Here is a 17,005-nt window from a genome sequence, read left to right on the forward strand (position 1 = left end):
CGATTTACATCTAATGAAACTACCAGCTTACTTCACACTGTCTACTTTCTTTCTTTCCTTTTTATATATATATATATCAGAGTCTATAGTGTCTTACTACAGAGATCGGATTCATAGTGGTCCTCCTGTTTTCAGCCTCCCAAGTGCTGGGGTTACAGGCATGTGCCACCATGCCTAGTCTAAAATGCCTTCTCAGTGTGCGCTGGGGGTGGGACCAGCACGGCAAGGTGGGGATCAAACCCCAGTCCCTGTGTCTGTCTAAACAGGTGCTTTAATCTGCTGAGCTATTTCCCAGCCCTTCAAATAACAGTTCAATCAAAAACAGTATATGAAAAATACTGTTTTTCATAAATTACATCACCCAGGGCTGGTGAGATGGCTCAGTGGTCTAAAGCACCTACTTAGAACAAGCTTGGCAAAGCACAGGGACCGCGGTTCAATCCCCAGTACCACATGCCCAGCCAGCCCCGCCCCCTGGTGGGCTGAGCTGGCCACACACACACACACACACACACACACAAATAAAATTTAAAAAAAATTAAAAAAAAAATAAATAAATTACATCACCCAGTAATATTATATCCCTCAATAAGTATATGCTATTACATTTGAACAATAATGAAATCACTTAATGATGCATTTCTTTTTTTAAAAAAAATATTTATTTTTTTATTTGGTACAGGGTCTTACTATGCAGCTCAGACTTGTAGTGATCCTCCTGTGTCAGCCTCCCCAGTGCTGGGATTGTAGATGTGCACCACCACACTTGGTTTCAGTGGCTGGCTCGGCATGGGGCAGGCATGGCATGAGGTACTGGGGATCCAACACAGGTCCTTGCACTTACCAGACAGGTGCTTAGACCACTGAGCTATCTCCCCAGCCCTTAATGATACATTTCTTAGAATATATTAACCTAAGAGACTCATGACTATGTATAGGTATGTGTGTGTGTATAAAATTTTTTTAATATTTCTGAACTAACTAGGAAACTTGAACTTGCCTCAAGTGTCCTTGGCAAGAACTTGGCTGACAAATAGTTGCCAAGTGCTTCCCTGCACTTTGTACCATGCTGGGACTGGAGGCACAGGGTGGTGGGGGGTGTAGGCACCGCTCTTGGCCTTGTGGAGCTAAATGTCTTGGGGGATGTACTAAACAGCAAGACTTTGATTATGTGAGCACACGAAGAAATAGTTAGAAGCTGTGATACATGCCCTAAAAGAAAGGTAAATAGTATTATTAAGACATGTGGTTGAGGAGAGATTTCCCCAACTAAGTGACATTTAACTTGATATCCAAAAGATACATAGGAGTTAATGGAGTCAACGTGTGAGCAAGAGGAACTGGAAGAGCACTTGGCCAGGAGGAATAGATTAATCTTGTTTTGACACAGCCTCACACATGGATTACTTTCACAGACACGGAGAAGCAGTGTCCACGAGCCACACAGTGAGTGAGCTGCCCATTCTCGGCTCTAGACTGCCAGTATTCAAATCCTGGCTCTGCCACCTGCTATATGTTCTTGTCAAGTCACTCCACCAGCTAGTATGTTGGTTTCCTCATCTGTAGCATCTCTCAGGGTTGTGACAAGAGTTAAATCAGTTGGGATATAAATAATTCAGGCTCTGCTGGACACACAGACTTCTCGGACTTAGCATGTAGCAATACCAGATTTCTAGTATGGTGCTCTATTAACTAGGTAGAAGAAGAGCCTGATCCCTTAATGTTACATTTGAAGCCCAAGGAGTTGGAATGATTTCCCCAAAGACCAAACAGTTAGCTAACAGGAGATCTGACCTTGGAAAAGAAATGTTAAAAACCTCCAGCTCAATGCTATTTCTGCTAAAATTATTGCTTCTCCATTCACACAGAGCCTTCACGATGCTTTCGAGTTGTTAAGGCTGAAAATACCCATTTCTATTCATCAGAGTGTTTTCACCTTGCCCACGATTTGTTTGAAAGTAGAGTGTGGCTATGAGGGATCGGGTTGGGTGGACACAGCTACTAGATTCAGTAACTTTGGAGTCTCTGCCTTTCTCCCGGTCTTGCAGGATACTTTGAAACTGATTTCTCTGGAATAGGCCTGTTGGCAGCCATGAGCACCTACTCAGTATGTGCCAGCACATAGGTCCTACCGCACAGGAATGAGGCACAGATACCAATGTGTAGCTCTGGTTCTGCCCTTATTAACACACAGACCGGAGTAGGAGTTGGTGAGAGATACGTCAATCAACCTTTACTCCTCTCTGCAAATGGTGTGCTGCTGGAGAATGTCCAGGTCCTCTGCTGGTCAGAGGAGGGAGCACAACCAACTCCCTGGGAGAAAGGTTCTTCCTGAAGGCAATGGGAATTTCATATATCTGGATCTCATGAACTAAAGTTAAGGGATGCTAAAAAGGAAGCCCATCATAACCCTTATCCCTGTACATGCTGGGTGAAGTGGCCTATGGAGGAGGAAAAGGGTTTCAGCTAGCTTGAGAAATAAGAGGTAATTCTGTTTGGGGAGCTCCTAGTGCATCTGGCTCAGTTTAATTATAATCCACATGGTTACAGTGAGGTTCAAAATGGAAGCTTTAAGCTTCCAGTGTTTTCTAATTCATCATTTGCCACTCGCATGAAGGTTAAAACTCTGTCTGAAATCTTCCCACAAGCTACAGACTGTTTTCTTTCAGACTTCTGGATTAAAGAAAATAGAATCTTCTGTGGTGATACTTTCTGTATTTTCAAAGCGTTGTTATCCACACTTCCAGGTCTGATTCCTGTGTTATTGTTGTATTATAGGAGAATGAACTGAGGCTCTGTAAGGTCAAGTGGGACCTGAGGAAGGAAATCCCTGGAACAGTTTGACCTGATTTTCTAGGTGGAGGATTTTGTTGGTTATGACAGGGATAAAGAATCAGGCAATTCCTTTTTTACAAATAAAAATAGCCACAATGTGTGACAGATGTCCCAGTAGAGCCAGGTGAAGTACTGTGGCTTTCTGTTAATAGAGCTAGGAGGCCTTTCCTCTCAGCAGATTGTGGAGTGGGTTTCCTCTATTGGTGAGGCGGCTAGGCATATGGGGTAGCTGAGACCAGGCACAGTTGTAGGTAGGGACAGAAGACTGGCTGAATTGTAACTTCTTGGTGTTAAGATTCCACTGTTCAGCAGAGAAAACTTGGGGGCCTGGGGTAGAACAAAGAGTTCCTTTTCAAGAGCTGATGAATGCAGTGAAATTAATACCACGAGACAATACAGACATTAGAGAAGGACTTTTGCCCTTGCACAGTCTAATTCTCAATTCTACCCACTCTGCTTTGCCTTGACAAAGTTTTTTTTAAAAAAAAAGTCACCATGAGCCTTTCACTTGGCCTCTTTTTGTCCAAAGTTTGGTTGATACTGAACTGAGTTTAAAATGTCTCCTTATTCTGTGTTCTCTTCTCCCACACAGGCTGAACATTCTTCGTATATTTAGAAGTAGCATTTATGATTTAGTTGGAACGGTAGGTGAAAAGGTCAGGTCTGGTATCCTCTAACTATGTTTATGCAGAACACTCAGGTTGTGGAATCCCTATGGTTGTCATCTCAAGAACATCTTGTAATCCTTTCTTCTTTCTCTTGAAAATCAACTTCCACATAATCTGCCCCTCCGACCAATTTAAAGCAGTTCCCCAAGTGATTCTGCAAACATAACTATGTTTTGTTTCATGATAGCACTTAGCAACATCTGGTATTTTCTCACTCATTCATTTGCTTCTTTTTGCCCATCCTCCCAACATGTACACTGTGGTGGCGCTGGGGCCTTCTCCTGTGTGTTCAGGGCCGTGTGCCAGAACCTTACACAGGCTGGTCCACACAGGCACATACTGTTGGCATGTTAAGTTAATGAACTCCTATTTATGTGATTTTTCTGATTCTTTCCTTTTAAGACTGAAAAGTTGTGAACAGCATGTTTTGCCCACTGAAGCTCGTGCTGATACCAGTGTTACTGGGTAAGTGGAAGTGTAGTGTTGGATGGTGGCATCTGATCTCCCAATTTCTCCTAAGTCTTATGCTTTTTTTAAAAAAAAAAATTTATCTGGTACACGGTCTCACTACACAGCTTGGACTTGTAATGGTCCTCTTGTTTTCAGCCTCCCTAGTACTGAGATTATAGGCGTGCACCACCACACCTGGTCTTAGTGGCCAGCTCAGTGCCTTCAGGAGTGGGGCCAGCATGGCATGTGGTACCAGGGATCGAACCCTGGTCCTTGTGCTTGCCTAAGCAGGCACTTAGTTCACAGAGCTATTTCACGGGACCTCTCATGTATTTTTATTTTTTATTTTCTTAAGTTTTTCCTCTTCCTCCTCCAGCTTTAAAATTACATTTTCTATTTTCTACAACTTCAGTTGCTTTTTCCATCTGACTTTTAAAAACTGATTACACTAAATGAAACAGTTGCCTAAGTGATATAGTATACAAAAATAACATCTTGATTTCTGTGAAAAATGCATTTCTCTGCAATTCCTGAAGAGCTCCAAATTATGCTAACTCTGAGCATCAATGTTTACTCTGGGTTTTAGATTTTAGTCTTTGAAAAACTGTGTTCTAAACCTTTGCCATCCCCGTCTGTGTGTCCACCACCAGCGCTGTGGTGAAGGTGTTCTGTCTACGTGTCTACCTATTCTCTCCCACAGCCACACAGCCATTAGTGCACACATTGCCTGTTTTTTTGTTTACACCCACTCAACTATATGTTCTATGAGGGCTGATATAGATGTTACTTGATGTTATTTAACAGCGACTGAGGTCAGAGGATCCAAGGCCATCATTATGCCAAAATTAAAGTTATTTAAGGAACTTCAAAGACACTTGTAGAATTGGCTTTACCTCCTACATGGGAACATAATCAAGAAGCCCAGGATGGGCTTGATGGTCTGACAACTCTTCCCATTTGTCAATCCCTATTTACTAGTGGCATAGAAAGGGGGTTCTTTAACAAAGAATAATAGATAACATCTCTACCAAACTAAACATAAAATTTTTGTATTTTAATGCATAAAATCATTTTTTCCCCTTCCCTTTCCTCCTTTTACACGGCAAGTAAAGCTCACTGGGCTGGGAATGGCCTCTATCTGCCAACCTTTGGCCAGTAAAGAGGATTCAGAGAAAATAATACAACCATCAATCAGAAAAAGGAGGGGTGACAAAGGAAAATAATTAGGCTGGGGCCTCAATCGTACATTCCCATGCAAGGTGCCCTGACTTGCCACATGGTTGATGTCACTTGTCTTGCTGCACCTGATGGCTGTGTGAGCAACCTCACCACACCTATAGCACTTCACTTTGGTACAGTCCTTCTGAATGTGTCTAAACTCTCCACAAGAGTAGCACTTCCGCTTTTCTGCATGGTCACAGTCACGAGCCAGAGGACCTGATTTGCTGCAGTGGTAGCAACATTGCTCCTGCTCTCTCTAAGACTCCTTGCAGTCCTTGGCAATGTGGCCACCTCTACTGCAGTTATAGCAGGCTTCGTCTTCCTGAAGATCACATTCCTTGGCAAGATGACCAGACTCACCATAATGGTAATAGATACCTGGAAGAGATGAGGAAACAAACTGGAAACCTCTGCCACGAATTCTCATACCACAGCCACGGTCTCCTCCAGTAGGGCATTCCCGGGCCCAGTGGCCAGATTGTTTGAAGCACACATTGCTGCTTATGGCTGCAGTTGGATCTTTGGCCTCTGAGCAGACCCACAGCAGTGGAGAGTCGGACACAGGCCCAGAGAAGAAAGCTCACGAGGCAATGGCTGTTTATTTTCAGAGTCTTCGCCTCTCTCATATATTTTTAAAAGCCAATGTTGTGTATTTTCAGTTCCCTTTGGTTGGTGAGAATGAAGACATAAGCTGGAACTTGATGGTTTTGCTAAAGCAGCTGTTTCAGAAGCCAATGCCTACTTTCTTGGAGAGGGGAGACATGGTTTCTATCAGACACAGAATGTCTTCAGGTCCTTACTCTGGAACCTTCTTGTGTGATAGACAGTTTCTCTATGGCACTTGAAATTCTTGCACTGCTAGTCTCAGATCTGGAACTATATTTCCAAGGACAGGCTGAGAATCCCTTGATTTCATGTTTTAGCCATTCCAGTTTTCTTGTGGCTCCTCAGACACACTGAGCTCTTTCCCAATCTGCGGTGGCTCCCTTTACCTGGAGCCTTTCCCTCATCCCCGTGCTCACTTCATCTCTGGTTTCCTCTGAGGCTCCACTTCCTTCTGTGAAGTCCATTCTGGTCTTCTGCTCAGGCCAGGTTGACTTCTCCTGATGAGATCTTGTTCACATGCTTGGGGCCACTTCTGGCTGCTCATCACCACTTCTCTCTAGTTTTGAAAACTCCTCTTTTCTCCCTGTCTTTCTCCTTATTCCATAGACATAGCTATGTGGGAAGAATAAATTAATTAGATCTCATAGCCTTTTATTTTTGCTCTGATAGCCTTTTATTTTTCTCTTCATTATTATTTCTGGAACTGTGAACAATGAACTAAAAACTGCCCCTGGGAAGTTCACAAAAGTGTTGCCATTACTTGAAGTTCAGCAACACAAAGTGTGCACAAATGCACACACACATACACACGCACACATGCACCCAAAAATATTTTTCAAGAAGCAGGGTTGTAGTTATCTCTGAGGGAGTGTAAATACTCCCATAGAGATCTGCGAGCAGCCGGCGTCGTTTTGCTCTTCCATCCGGGAAGTTTCCAGTCTACATCTATGGAGTTTCTCATGTCTTCTAGAAGACGTTTTCCTTCTCTGTAGAGAGTCTTATTTTCTTTACCCTCTTCTCTGCCAAGATTACCCTGCAGAGCTTCAGACCTTAGTTTCTCTTTGCTGTCATTCTTCCTTAGAGTTCTTCACTTAATGCTATAGGCATTTTTTTTTTTTTTTTAAATACTGGTCTTGCCGTGTAGTTCAGGCTGATCTTGAACTCAGTAGGTAGCCCAGGCTGGCCTCAAATTCACAGCAATTCTCCTGCCTCAGCCTCTGGAGTGCTGGGATTACAAGCATGTGTTACCATGCCTGTCCCATTGTTATGAATATTACAGGAAATTCACTTGTAACTTCAGCCAAACATACAGATGCTTAACTTCTCATAGGAAAATTCCAAATAGTTGTGGGAGCTAATTTTGATTTCTTTCAAAATAACTCCCTCCGAAGTGTTTGGAGTTCATGTTTTCTTTTCTGTCCTCCCTACTGTGTGAACCTGCTGTTGGGCAGGAAGTTAGCTCTCTTCTCTCAGGAAAACAGCTTGAATAAAAACTGGGCACATTTTCTGTTCATTGCCATATGTGTTCTCTTGGCTCTTCTTTGATATGAACTGGGCAGCATCTAAATTTGTCTCTCTTGATTTTGTTTTCTCTGCATGGAGCACATATTATGAAAACAGAAATATCTATGCAATGGTTTGGATTTTTTTTTTGACCTCTTGAAATTCCTTGAAGGACATTCAGATCATGGGGAGATGATGGTCCCTGTGTGCAAAAGCCTGGAGGATGAAAAGCGAGTGTCCATGGCAGAACTGGGGGTGGAGGTGAGGTGGGGGAGGGTGGAAGGGGAAGGCAGTGCTCTGCTTCAGCCTACTTACAAGCACTTCACTAATTAGCCATCAGATGCAAAGATAAGCTTTTGTGAAGGAACTGAAGAAAGGGAGAAGTGGAACAGAACCTAATATACTGATGTGTTGACCATTTGGATAGGAAACCAGTGGAGAATTTAGGATCAAGAAACGTACTATATAAATTAGTTAGCATCAATATACAGCTACTTTCTCTTAGTTCAATGAGAAGAAATATTTGAACTAACAGTGTTCAGACAAGATATCATGTCTTCATCCTGTACTATGAATAGCTACTATGAAGACAACAATATGCAGTGTATTAATTATTGTAACTGTCCTACCAACCTGTTTTACAACTGTCTTGTTGCTATTTCTTTCTCAATAAAATTAATTTTAAAAAATTAAGTAAGTGGAAACAGGTGTCTAAGTGGATAAGGAGGACTTCAGGATTTCCTTTCTTTCTTTAGAAAGTTGGAAGGAGGAACTCTAGGAACTTTAAGAAAGAGGAAGAGACTCTTCAAGAGAAGGGAATGAAACCAAACAGTACTTGCTGCAGTATAAAGATTGCAGAACCCAGGGCTGGGGTATAACTCAGCACACTAAGCACCTGTATTGTCCCTGGATGTGCTGAGCTGGCCACTGAGACCAGGCGTGGTAGTGCACCCCTATAATCCCAGCACTGGGGAGACTGAGACAGGAGAATTGGTATGAGTCCAAGCTGCATAGTGAGACCCTATGCCAAATACATTAAAAAAAAAAAAAAAAAAAAGATTGCAGAGCCCTTCAAACTTGAGCCACGCAGATAACCAGAGGGTGCTTCTCCTGCTCTTGTTGATGCCTTCCTGGTTCTAGGGCTTGGTCTCTGTTGTCATCAAGGGGAAACATACAGTACTTAGTGATTTTTGTAGTTGAGGGTATTTGTCTAAATGACGTGTCTTCTTCTTCTTCTTCTTCTTCTTCTTCTTCTTCTTCTTCTTCTTCTTCTTCTTTTTTTTTTTTTTTTAAATATTTATTTATTACATTTATTTATTGTGTGTGTGTGTGGCCAGCTCAGCCCACCAGGGGGCGGGGCTGGCTGGCATGTGGCGCTGGGGATTGAACCGCGGTCCCTGTGCTTTGCCAAGCTTGTTTCAAGTAGGTGCTTTAGACCACTGAGCCATCTCTCCAGCCCTTCTTCTTCTTCTTCTTCTTTTTTTTTTTTTTTTTTTTTGTTGGAACTGGGGCTTGAACTCAGGCCCTTGCACTTGCCAGGGAAGCACTTACTCTACTGAGCTATCTCCCTGGCCCCTGATGTGTCTTCTTGCCTTTGTTTCCTTAGGTTATTTTTTGAGCTTCGTTGACTTGATTACTTCACACCCTGAGCTAAGAGTCCACGTGGGTGATTCAGCCCTGATGGGATGTATTATCCAGAACACTGAAGGAAAAAGAGTGACCAAGGTAGACTGGATACACTCCCCAGGACTGCATGGCAAGGTACTGAGGACACTGCACTGCACAGGAGAATCCTTGGCAAATGATAGAGTAGGGTGGGGAGAGGGTGAGTCTGTCATCAGGTACCATGAGATGGTTTTGCAAGAGCTTTGGCATCATACTTGGGCCTCCTTCCGAAAAAACCACATGGCTGTGCAGTCAGTAGAGGTCACCCAGCTTTGCTGAGTTCTAGCTTCTTGATCAGTGATGAGAAACGCAATTATATTTCTGGCAGTACTTAAACTTAAGGTAGTCAAAGGTCAATATGAGACCTTCCCATGAAGTTCTTTTCACTTCCTTCCTCTGTCTCTCCTTCTCTTTGCAGAATAGAGAAGGTGGGTGAGAGGGGTAATTTCTGTGGTCTGGACAGAAGAGTAATGAGCTGGGCCAAAGAACAAGGACATCATTATCTTGCATGCTGGAGGCAGGGTAGCAGATTCTGTCAACATTCTACTCTTCTGGGAATCATCTTTTTCTCCTTCACACCTAGTTGAAATGCTAGGACTAGCAGGTGCAGCATGGCTGGGCGAGGGTTTCACACCTAGCTCTTTAGAGTAAGAAACTGAAGTATCAAGTCTTTTCAGAGATTCATTTGTGAAATTCATTTGTGAACTATGTTCCCAACAATTTGCTACCAGTGATAAAATCCCAGCATTCACAACTGAAATATGTTTTTGTAGCTCAAAGCCTACTTATTATTATCTCTGTAACATTAATGTCAGCCAAAATTTTATTACTATTTGTTATTATATGAAGGGTATAGCTCTGGTGTTTGCAGAGATAAGGATTCCCCAGGGCCCACCCCCCACCCCCCACCCTGTAGCCATTTCCTGTCTCTGACACCTTCTTTTGTGTTCTGATGTGCTGGCTGGAGGAGGGCAGATGTGAGAAGGAGTGGCAGCAGCATTCCGGGAACACCAGCCCACTATGCCAAGGGGATTATATCATGCACTTGAATGCCATTCATCTGGCAGCCTTGGCAGGAAACAGGGCAAAGCTGAGATATGATTTCTACAAATTGTCATCGTTTGAATCCTCGGAGGGATCTTCAGCGTGGGTGTAACAGTCTTCCTTAATTTATAAGAAGTAGAAACTTATGCACCCAATTTCTCCATTTGCCTTTGTAGAGAATGAGTCACAGCACCTTGTGCAAGCTAGAAGGTTTCCTGGCGCATTGCCATTATTAACTGGGTGGCATTAAGTTTTTGATAATGGTGACATTGGGGATCATACTGTGCTTTCACTCATTTGGGCCTTTTAAATCCAGGCTCTTGGTTGGCCACTCTTTTGCTTTTCTCCTCTTGTCCCCCCCTTGCAGGATGAATATGTACTCTTCTATTACTCCAACTTGACGGTGCCTACAGGGCGCTTTCAGAACCGATCACACTTGGTGGGTGATGTCTCCCAAAATGATGGTTCTCTACTGCTCCAAGATGTGCAAGATGCTGATCAGGGAATCTACAACTGTGCAATCTACCTTGAACACGAGAGCAGGGTGTTTAAGAAAGTTGTGGTGCTACATGTGCTACCAGAGGAAGACAAAGGTAGGAGGAGACCCACAGGGCGAGAGACTCAGTGTGCAGGACGAGGGGGCCTGAGTTGGTTGAGCAGAGCTACGTGCTCACCACAGAGTGAGCCTTTGACAGATGGTGATTATTTTATTAAAAGAAAATTGTGATAATTATTGCTACAAATATACTTCCCTTTCAAAAAACACCCTGTGAAAGACATACTGTTCTTTCCATTTTTCAGAGGAAGGTAGAGGTTAAGGACCTTACCAAAGGCTACGTGTTTATCAGTGACTGCTGTACTTCTGAAAAACTGTGTTCTCTTTTACTGTTTGTTCCCTCTGATTGTTCCCATCAGTTATACACATTGATCTATATCCACGTATCATACGCACTTGTGGTAGGTGGTCTGCCAGTTATTAAAGAAGTAAGCAGATCTCTCTAACTTCTTTGCACCTTATTTCCCCATTCGTGAATGGAGGAAGTAGCTTCAATAGATCTGAAGCTTTAAAATTGTCCCTCTTCATAAATTTAAACTCCAGGAATCCCAAGCAGCCCTGAAAGCTTGAACAGAGTAGGGATCTGTAGAAGCCAGGGAAGCCAGGGCAGCTAGGGCATTGGGATCAAAGACAGAAAAAGGACCCCAGTTTTCTACCATCACTGTGGCCAGAGTCCTTTCCCTTTTCCTGTTTGTTTTGGTTATTTTGATTTTTAACTGGGCTCCTACTTCAGATTTTGTTTGAAGAAAAGATTTTTCTGCTTTAAAACAGTCTGAGAGTGAGAGTATGAGCTGAGGCAGCCTGAGTCAGGACGAGACAGACGCTTAGAAAGTTCCTTCCCCTTTGCCCAAGCATTAGTTAGACTGAATGTAGCTGAGACTGTAACTCAGCTGCAGAGGTAGCAGCCTCAGAGGCGAGAACATAGCTCAGGGGTAGAGCATTTGGCTGCAGAAAAACCTCAGGGCAAGTAATGCAGATCACAGAGATGGCTGTCTGGTTGGTCTTTGAAGCAAAGCTTGGAGAGAGTAAACCAACAGGAGGAAATTTGGCAAGGAATTCTTACCCTAAAACAGTGGCAAACCTATGGCACACATGCTATTGTGGGTTTTTTTTAGAAGACAAAAGATATTGATGTATGAGCTCTTGCATTCTACATTAAAACCCCAGCATTCAGGTTTAGTTGCAGGGTTGGCATGTGGCAGTAAATAAGTGGGTTTGGGGTTGCAGTTTGGCATTTGGTCTCTAAGAGGGTCACCATTATTGTCCTAGAACATGAAGCATAGTTTTAACTAAGAAGGATCATTTCTTATAATGACACCCACTGTCTCTAGAAGTTTACTATATTAATGCAGATATTTCCCAACAAAAACACACACCTAAAAAGTAGTTGAAAGTCATAGAGGTGGTGGTTGGCATTGTCTTTGTTGGGCTCCGCCGTGGTGTACCGGGGTCAGGGCCAGAAAGTGCAGAAGGTGATGGTGCATCCCATCAACCTCATCTTCAGATACTTGCAGAATAGATCCCGGATCCAGGGGTGGCTGTATGAGCAAGTGAACATGTGGATAGAGGGCTGTACTATTGCTTTTGATGAGTACATGAACCTTGTATTAGATGATGCAGAAGAAATTCATTGTAAAACAAAGTCAAGAAAACAACTGGGTTGGATCATGCTGAAAGGAGATAACATTACTCTGCTGCAAAATGTCTCCAACTAGAAATGATCAATGAATTCAAATAGGGAAGTGAGGCAGTGGCAATTATGATGCTATGTAAAAAGGCAATTGTTTAAGTGGTTTGCTCTGGGAGTGTTTGTAAAACATTTGTTCATATTGTTTTGACTACCCTTATGTTTTTACTGAAGGCCAATAAATGTAGAGTTGTTTTTATTTTTATTTTATTTTTTTAAAAAAAGAGGGGCCGGGGAGATAGCTCAGTAAAATAAGCACTTGCGTGGCAAGTGCAAGGGCCTGAGTTCAATCCCTGGTTCCGCAAAAAAAAAAAAAAAAAAAAAAGGTCACAGAATTAGATGTGTTCTGTAGTCTCTGGGCTCAAGGAAGCTTGCTGTCTGGCTTGGGAGCTAGAATGTGGGACTCTGTTCCCCAGAGCCAGAGTAGGCCCTTAGCTGCTCATCTCTCCTCCAGAGCACCCTGCCTTCACGACCCTCCATCTACTCGTTCAGCTGTGTCCTCTACTTGGGTGGCACTGTGTTCTTTGTCTCTGCTTGGCTTTGGGCATAGTGCCCGGTACGGAGTAATCAATATAACTTTTGACAAATGAAAGTTTTTAGCTAGTGATCTTCACTTGCATCTGATTTCTAAGAAGTGAAGTCGTAATAGGTGACCTCCGGGAGTTCTCCTTCTTTCTTCTACTTCTCTTCATCTTTTTCCTCTTCAGTTCAAAGTTGTGGTTCGCATGAGAGGAAGTGAGTCAGATGTGTATTTCCCAGAGACTTTTTTTTTTTTATGCTTCCTTTTTCTGTCTTCGATCCCAATGCCCTGGCTGGGAACTTGTCTGTCCAAACAGCTTACTAGATGGGTGCTTTCCCCAAATGGATGCCCGCTCTTGCTTGAGAGAGACATAGGTGGAACCAATGAGAAACTATGTCAAGAGCTAAAGAAACCCTGGAAACAGGCTAGAATAACTTTAGGAGTACTCGGGTATTCCCCAGCACATGCTAGGGAACTTGCAATTATTTTCCCTCCCAGCCAGAATGCCAACAGATCCAGTTCCTAGCAATTTTATCCAGTGGCTCACTGGAAAGTGTCTGATAGCTTTATGGAAGTTGTCGCTTCCCCTGTGGAGACTCCATTTTGTTAGTTATTTATGATTTTCTTTGCAGAGTTTGCCCTTCAGTTTATATTTTTTCTCTTGTTCTACTATTCAGTTCTTTTTAAATACTTATGTTAAACAGTACAAGTTAAAAAATAATATCAACTTCCTGTTCTTGTGCTCTTGAACAGGCCATATTTCTATTTACTTTATTATTGTTACTTATTTTTTTGAATATTATTGTTATTTTTTTCTTTTTTTTTTGAATATGAGGTTTTCAAACTGAACAACATCCCAATCCTTATTGCTATTATTACTGTTCTTTTTTTCTTTCTGAGTCAGGTTATAAGTTGCTAGATTGCCCAGGTTAGGCTGAAATTTTCAAACCTGCCTCAGCCTCCCGGATTTCTGGAATCACAGGCATGTACTACCATGTCTGGCTCATTCTCCTATTTATGTGAAGTGATTCCAGTATGCTGCATGAAAACAGTTAGGCTTTGTTTTCACTTAGGCCTAGGGTTGTGTGCTGGCTCTGCTTTTACTAATTATATGGCTTTGGGCTTTCCTATAAAATGGGATAGTGTCTTGTATGTTACCTCAAAATGTAATAATGACTAGGGCTAGGATGTAGCTCAGGGGTAGAGCTAATATGAATTAGGTTCTAGGTTCAATCTACACCAGATTTTATATATATATGCATATATGTAATTAATACATATATTGCATACATTAAATATAAATCAGTCCCAGCAATCAAATTATATACTGTATGTACAATTATTATACATATAAATATATACATATGTGCATTAATGACTAATTGACAAAATACATATAAGATGTTAGTACATACTTGGTGTATTAAAAGGGCTTAGAGGCTGGCCAGATAGCTCAGCGGATTAAAGCACCTCTCAGGCAGACGCAGGGGTCAGCGGTTTGATCCCTAGCCTGCCCTGCCAGCCCTACTCCTGGGGCGTGCTGACACAGCAATTGAGACTGGGCGTGGTGGTGTGCACCAGTAATCCCAGTGCTTGGAAAGCTGAACACAGGAGAATCACTACAAGTCTGATCTGTTTAGTGAGACCCTATAGAATCTGTAGACCCTGCACTAAATACAATAAATAAATAAATAAACAAAAATAAAAAAATAAATAAAAGGGCTTAGAGGTTTGGGAGATAGCTCAGCGGTCTAAGTGCCTGCCTGGCAAGCTCAAGGACCTGGGTTCCATCATTTGCCATGCCGGTTCTGTGCTGAGCTGGTCACTGAAACTGGATGTGGTGGCGCACGCCTGTGATCCCAGCTCTGGCAAGGCTGAGACAGGAGGATCACTATGAATCTGAGCTGTGTAGTGAGACCCTGGACCAAATAAATAAGTTAATAAAAAGTAAAAGAACTTAGTACTGTTATTATTGTTGTACTCAAAGGCACAGTTCAGTTCTCTGTGTACTGATGGACTCAGATGATGATTTCTTCTCCACTGATATTCTTTGAAGTGAACTTCTGTTAAAATGGTTCCCTCCATTGAATCTAGAGTTCATAATATTTTTGGGGTTCTTCACACTGCTGGGCAGGAAACTCATGTTTTCCCAGAGAAAGAGTCTTCTGATTATTCTTTTTTCTTTTTTTTTTTCTTTTTTTTTTTTGGCAGAACCGGGGATTGAACTCAGGCCCTTAGCCCTTATGCTTGCCAGGGAAGCACTTATTCCACTGAGCCATCTCCCCGGCCCCCAGAGAAAGAGTCTTGATGAAAGATTGGCTTCTGTATTATATTGAAGGAGCTCCATCTAGTTAAGGCTCAGGCTGTGTTTCCCTGCATACCCACCCTCCTGTCTTTCCATTCTCAAGTAACTTTGTGATTGATTTGTGTGGCACATTGTGAAAAAATCAGAAATGGCCTTGTGCCTTTTTCTCTTCAAGGACTTTTAGGAGTGGGGGCAGCTGCTTATGTGAACAGGCAGAGGGAGACCTGGGAGTTGGAGAGCTGGAAGCAGGGGAAGGGAACCACATGGGAGGGGGCAGGATTAAAACAGTAAGCAAGTCAAGGAGAAAGCTGTCTATTGTCTGAGCCTAATTAGCAAGAAGTCCTGTGATCTGTGCTAAAGCCAGTAGTAAGTTTTAAATAGGGTCTAAGACAACATGTAAAAAGAATAAAATAATTGGAAGAAAGTTACCCATGGTTCATGTTCTCAGCTGGGAGAACCAGTGGGTTAAATATAAGAGTGAGAGTTTTATGACTTTCCACTTCCTGTTTATGCCATGCAGATGTGGGCATCAAGGTGGAAGAATAGAGAGCAGGGGCTTCTACACTCCTGTATTTTCTGTAACACAGACTCAGTGTGGGGACTGGTGTTCACGGGAGGAATTCTGGAAAGGGAAAAAAGAAAATAATTAAAGGAGAGTTTACTGCTGTATGAAGACAGTAAGAACTCATATGTGGTATTTGTGGGCACCTAGAAGGTGCTTCTTGACTCTGCAGATGCTATGTTGGGGTAAGGGCATAGCCTCTGAGTGCTTCGTTCTCACAGAATCATCTGGATCTTCTATTTAGGGATTATGTGTGGTGCTAGGGAGTGTCAGGAATTTTTGCTCTTGAAGATCTTTGGCTAGCCATTATGTCTTCTAGAAATTCTTCAACTTCTATAGATTTCACTTTGGTCTTACTCGGTTTGCCATTTTATCCCCAGAGCTCATGGTCCACAAGGGTGAGTCAGCTCTGATGAGATGTCATCTCCAGAGCACAGAAGAGCGACGTGTGACCAAGGTAGACTGGATGTTCTCCTCGGGACAGCAAGCCAAGGTGAGGAGGCAGAAGCAGAAGCCCTTGGCTGGGGGCAGGGCAGAGGCAGGAGAGGGAGAGTCAGCCACCAGACACCACGGCTGGGTAGTTTTGCAAGAGCATGGGCTGCAGAGCCTGACAGATACAGGATTCTGGCTCAGGCACTTGGCAGCGCCTCTGGCTTCTTAACAGGCCTGTGACCAGTGATGGAGATGGGCAGGAGGAAGGGAAGGGCTTCACTTTAGGATTGTCAAGACCCTGACACAAAATCATGCATATGAAGCCTTTCACCTGACTCAGCTGCTACACTTGAGTTTTCTTTTTTCTTCTTCTCTTTGTGGAGACCATGAGACAACGAGGAGGATGATCTTTGTGGCCTACACAGGAGAGCTATGGCTAGGCCCAAGAATACGATTACATTTTGATGGATCAGGGAGAACTATTTCAGGGGAACTCTGTTAGCCTGCCTGACTGGTAGCTCTCGAGTATGGTGAGGTGATGTATTTATGGGTCGAGGTGTGTTGTGAGGGGTGAAAGTTAAGGTGCAGGCCAGCGAGATAGCTCAGTGGTCTAAAGCGCCTGCTTAGGCAAACTTAGGCTGGCGCAGGGGCCCTTGGCTCGATCCCCAGCGCCACATGCTGCCCCAGCCCTGCCCTGAGGGTGAGATGAGTGGCCAAAAAAAAAAAAAAGGAAGCTGAGGTACAAAGTTCATAAAAGATTTCATGCTTATGAAGTAAAATGGATTACAGATTGTACTTCTGAAAAAAGAAATCATTCATACTCAGTTTTGTGTGTGAGACCAAGGGAGATTTGGTCTTCTTCTTCTTCTTCTTCTTCTTCTTCTTCTTCTTCTTCTTCTTCTTCTTCTTCTTCTTCTTCTTCTTCTTCTTCTTCTTCTTCTTCTTTTTGTA

The 17,005-nt window shown here is 42.9% G+C and overlaps 1 protein-coding gene and 2 pseudogenes across 1 annotated transcript in view; 2 read left to right on the forward strand and 1 right to left on the reverse strand.

Annotated features, from left to right (window-relative positions):
• Jaml (junction adhesion molecule like) overlaps positions 1 to 17,005 on the forward strand; it is a 33,240-nt gene that overhangs the window by 3,518 nt on the left and 12,717 nt on the right. The window contains exons 2-5 of the mRNA XM_023721193.1: positions 3,906 to 3,968; positions 8,890 to 9,044; positions 10,360 to 10,585; positions 16,003 to 16,115. Coding sequence (XP_023576961.1) covers positions 3,926 to 3,968; positions 8,890 to 9,044; positions 10,360 to 10,585; positions 16,003 to 16,115 — 537 coding nt within the window. The 5' untranslated portion in view covers positions 3,906 to 3,925. The remainder of the gene's footprint in view (positions 1 to 3,905; positions 3,969 to 8,889; positions 9,045 to 10,359; positions 10,586 to 16,002; positions 16,116 to 17,005) is intronic.
• LOC105742885 lies at positions 5,177 to 6,244 on the reverse strand (annotated as a pseudogene).
• Positions 11,025 to 12,263, forward strand: LOC111818122 (annotated as a pseudogene).

The sequence above is a fragment of the Octodon degus genome, unplaced genomic scaffold (assembly GCF_000260255.1).
Source record: "Octodon degus isolate 3935 unplaced genomic scaffold, OctDeg1.0 scaffold00080, whole genome shotgun sequence".
In the NCBI taxonomy this organism is placed as follows: domain Eukaryota; kingdom Metazoa; phylum Chordata; class Mammalia; order Rodentia; family Octodontidae; genus Octodon; species Octodon degus.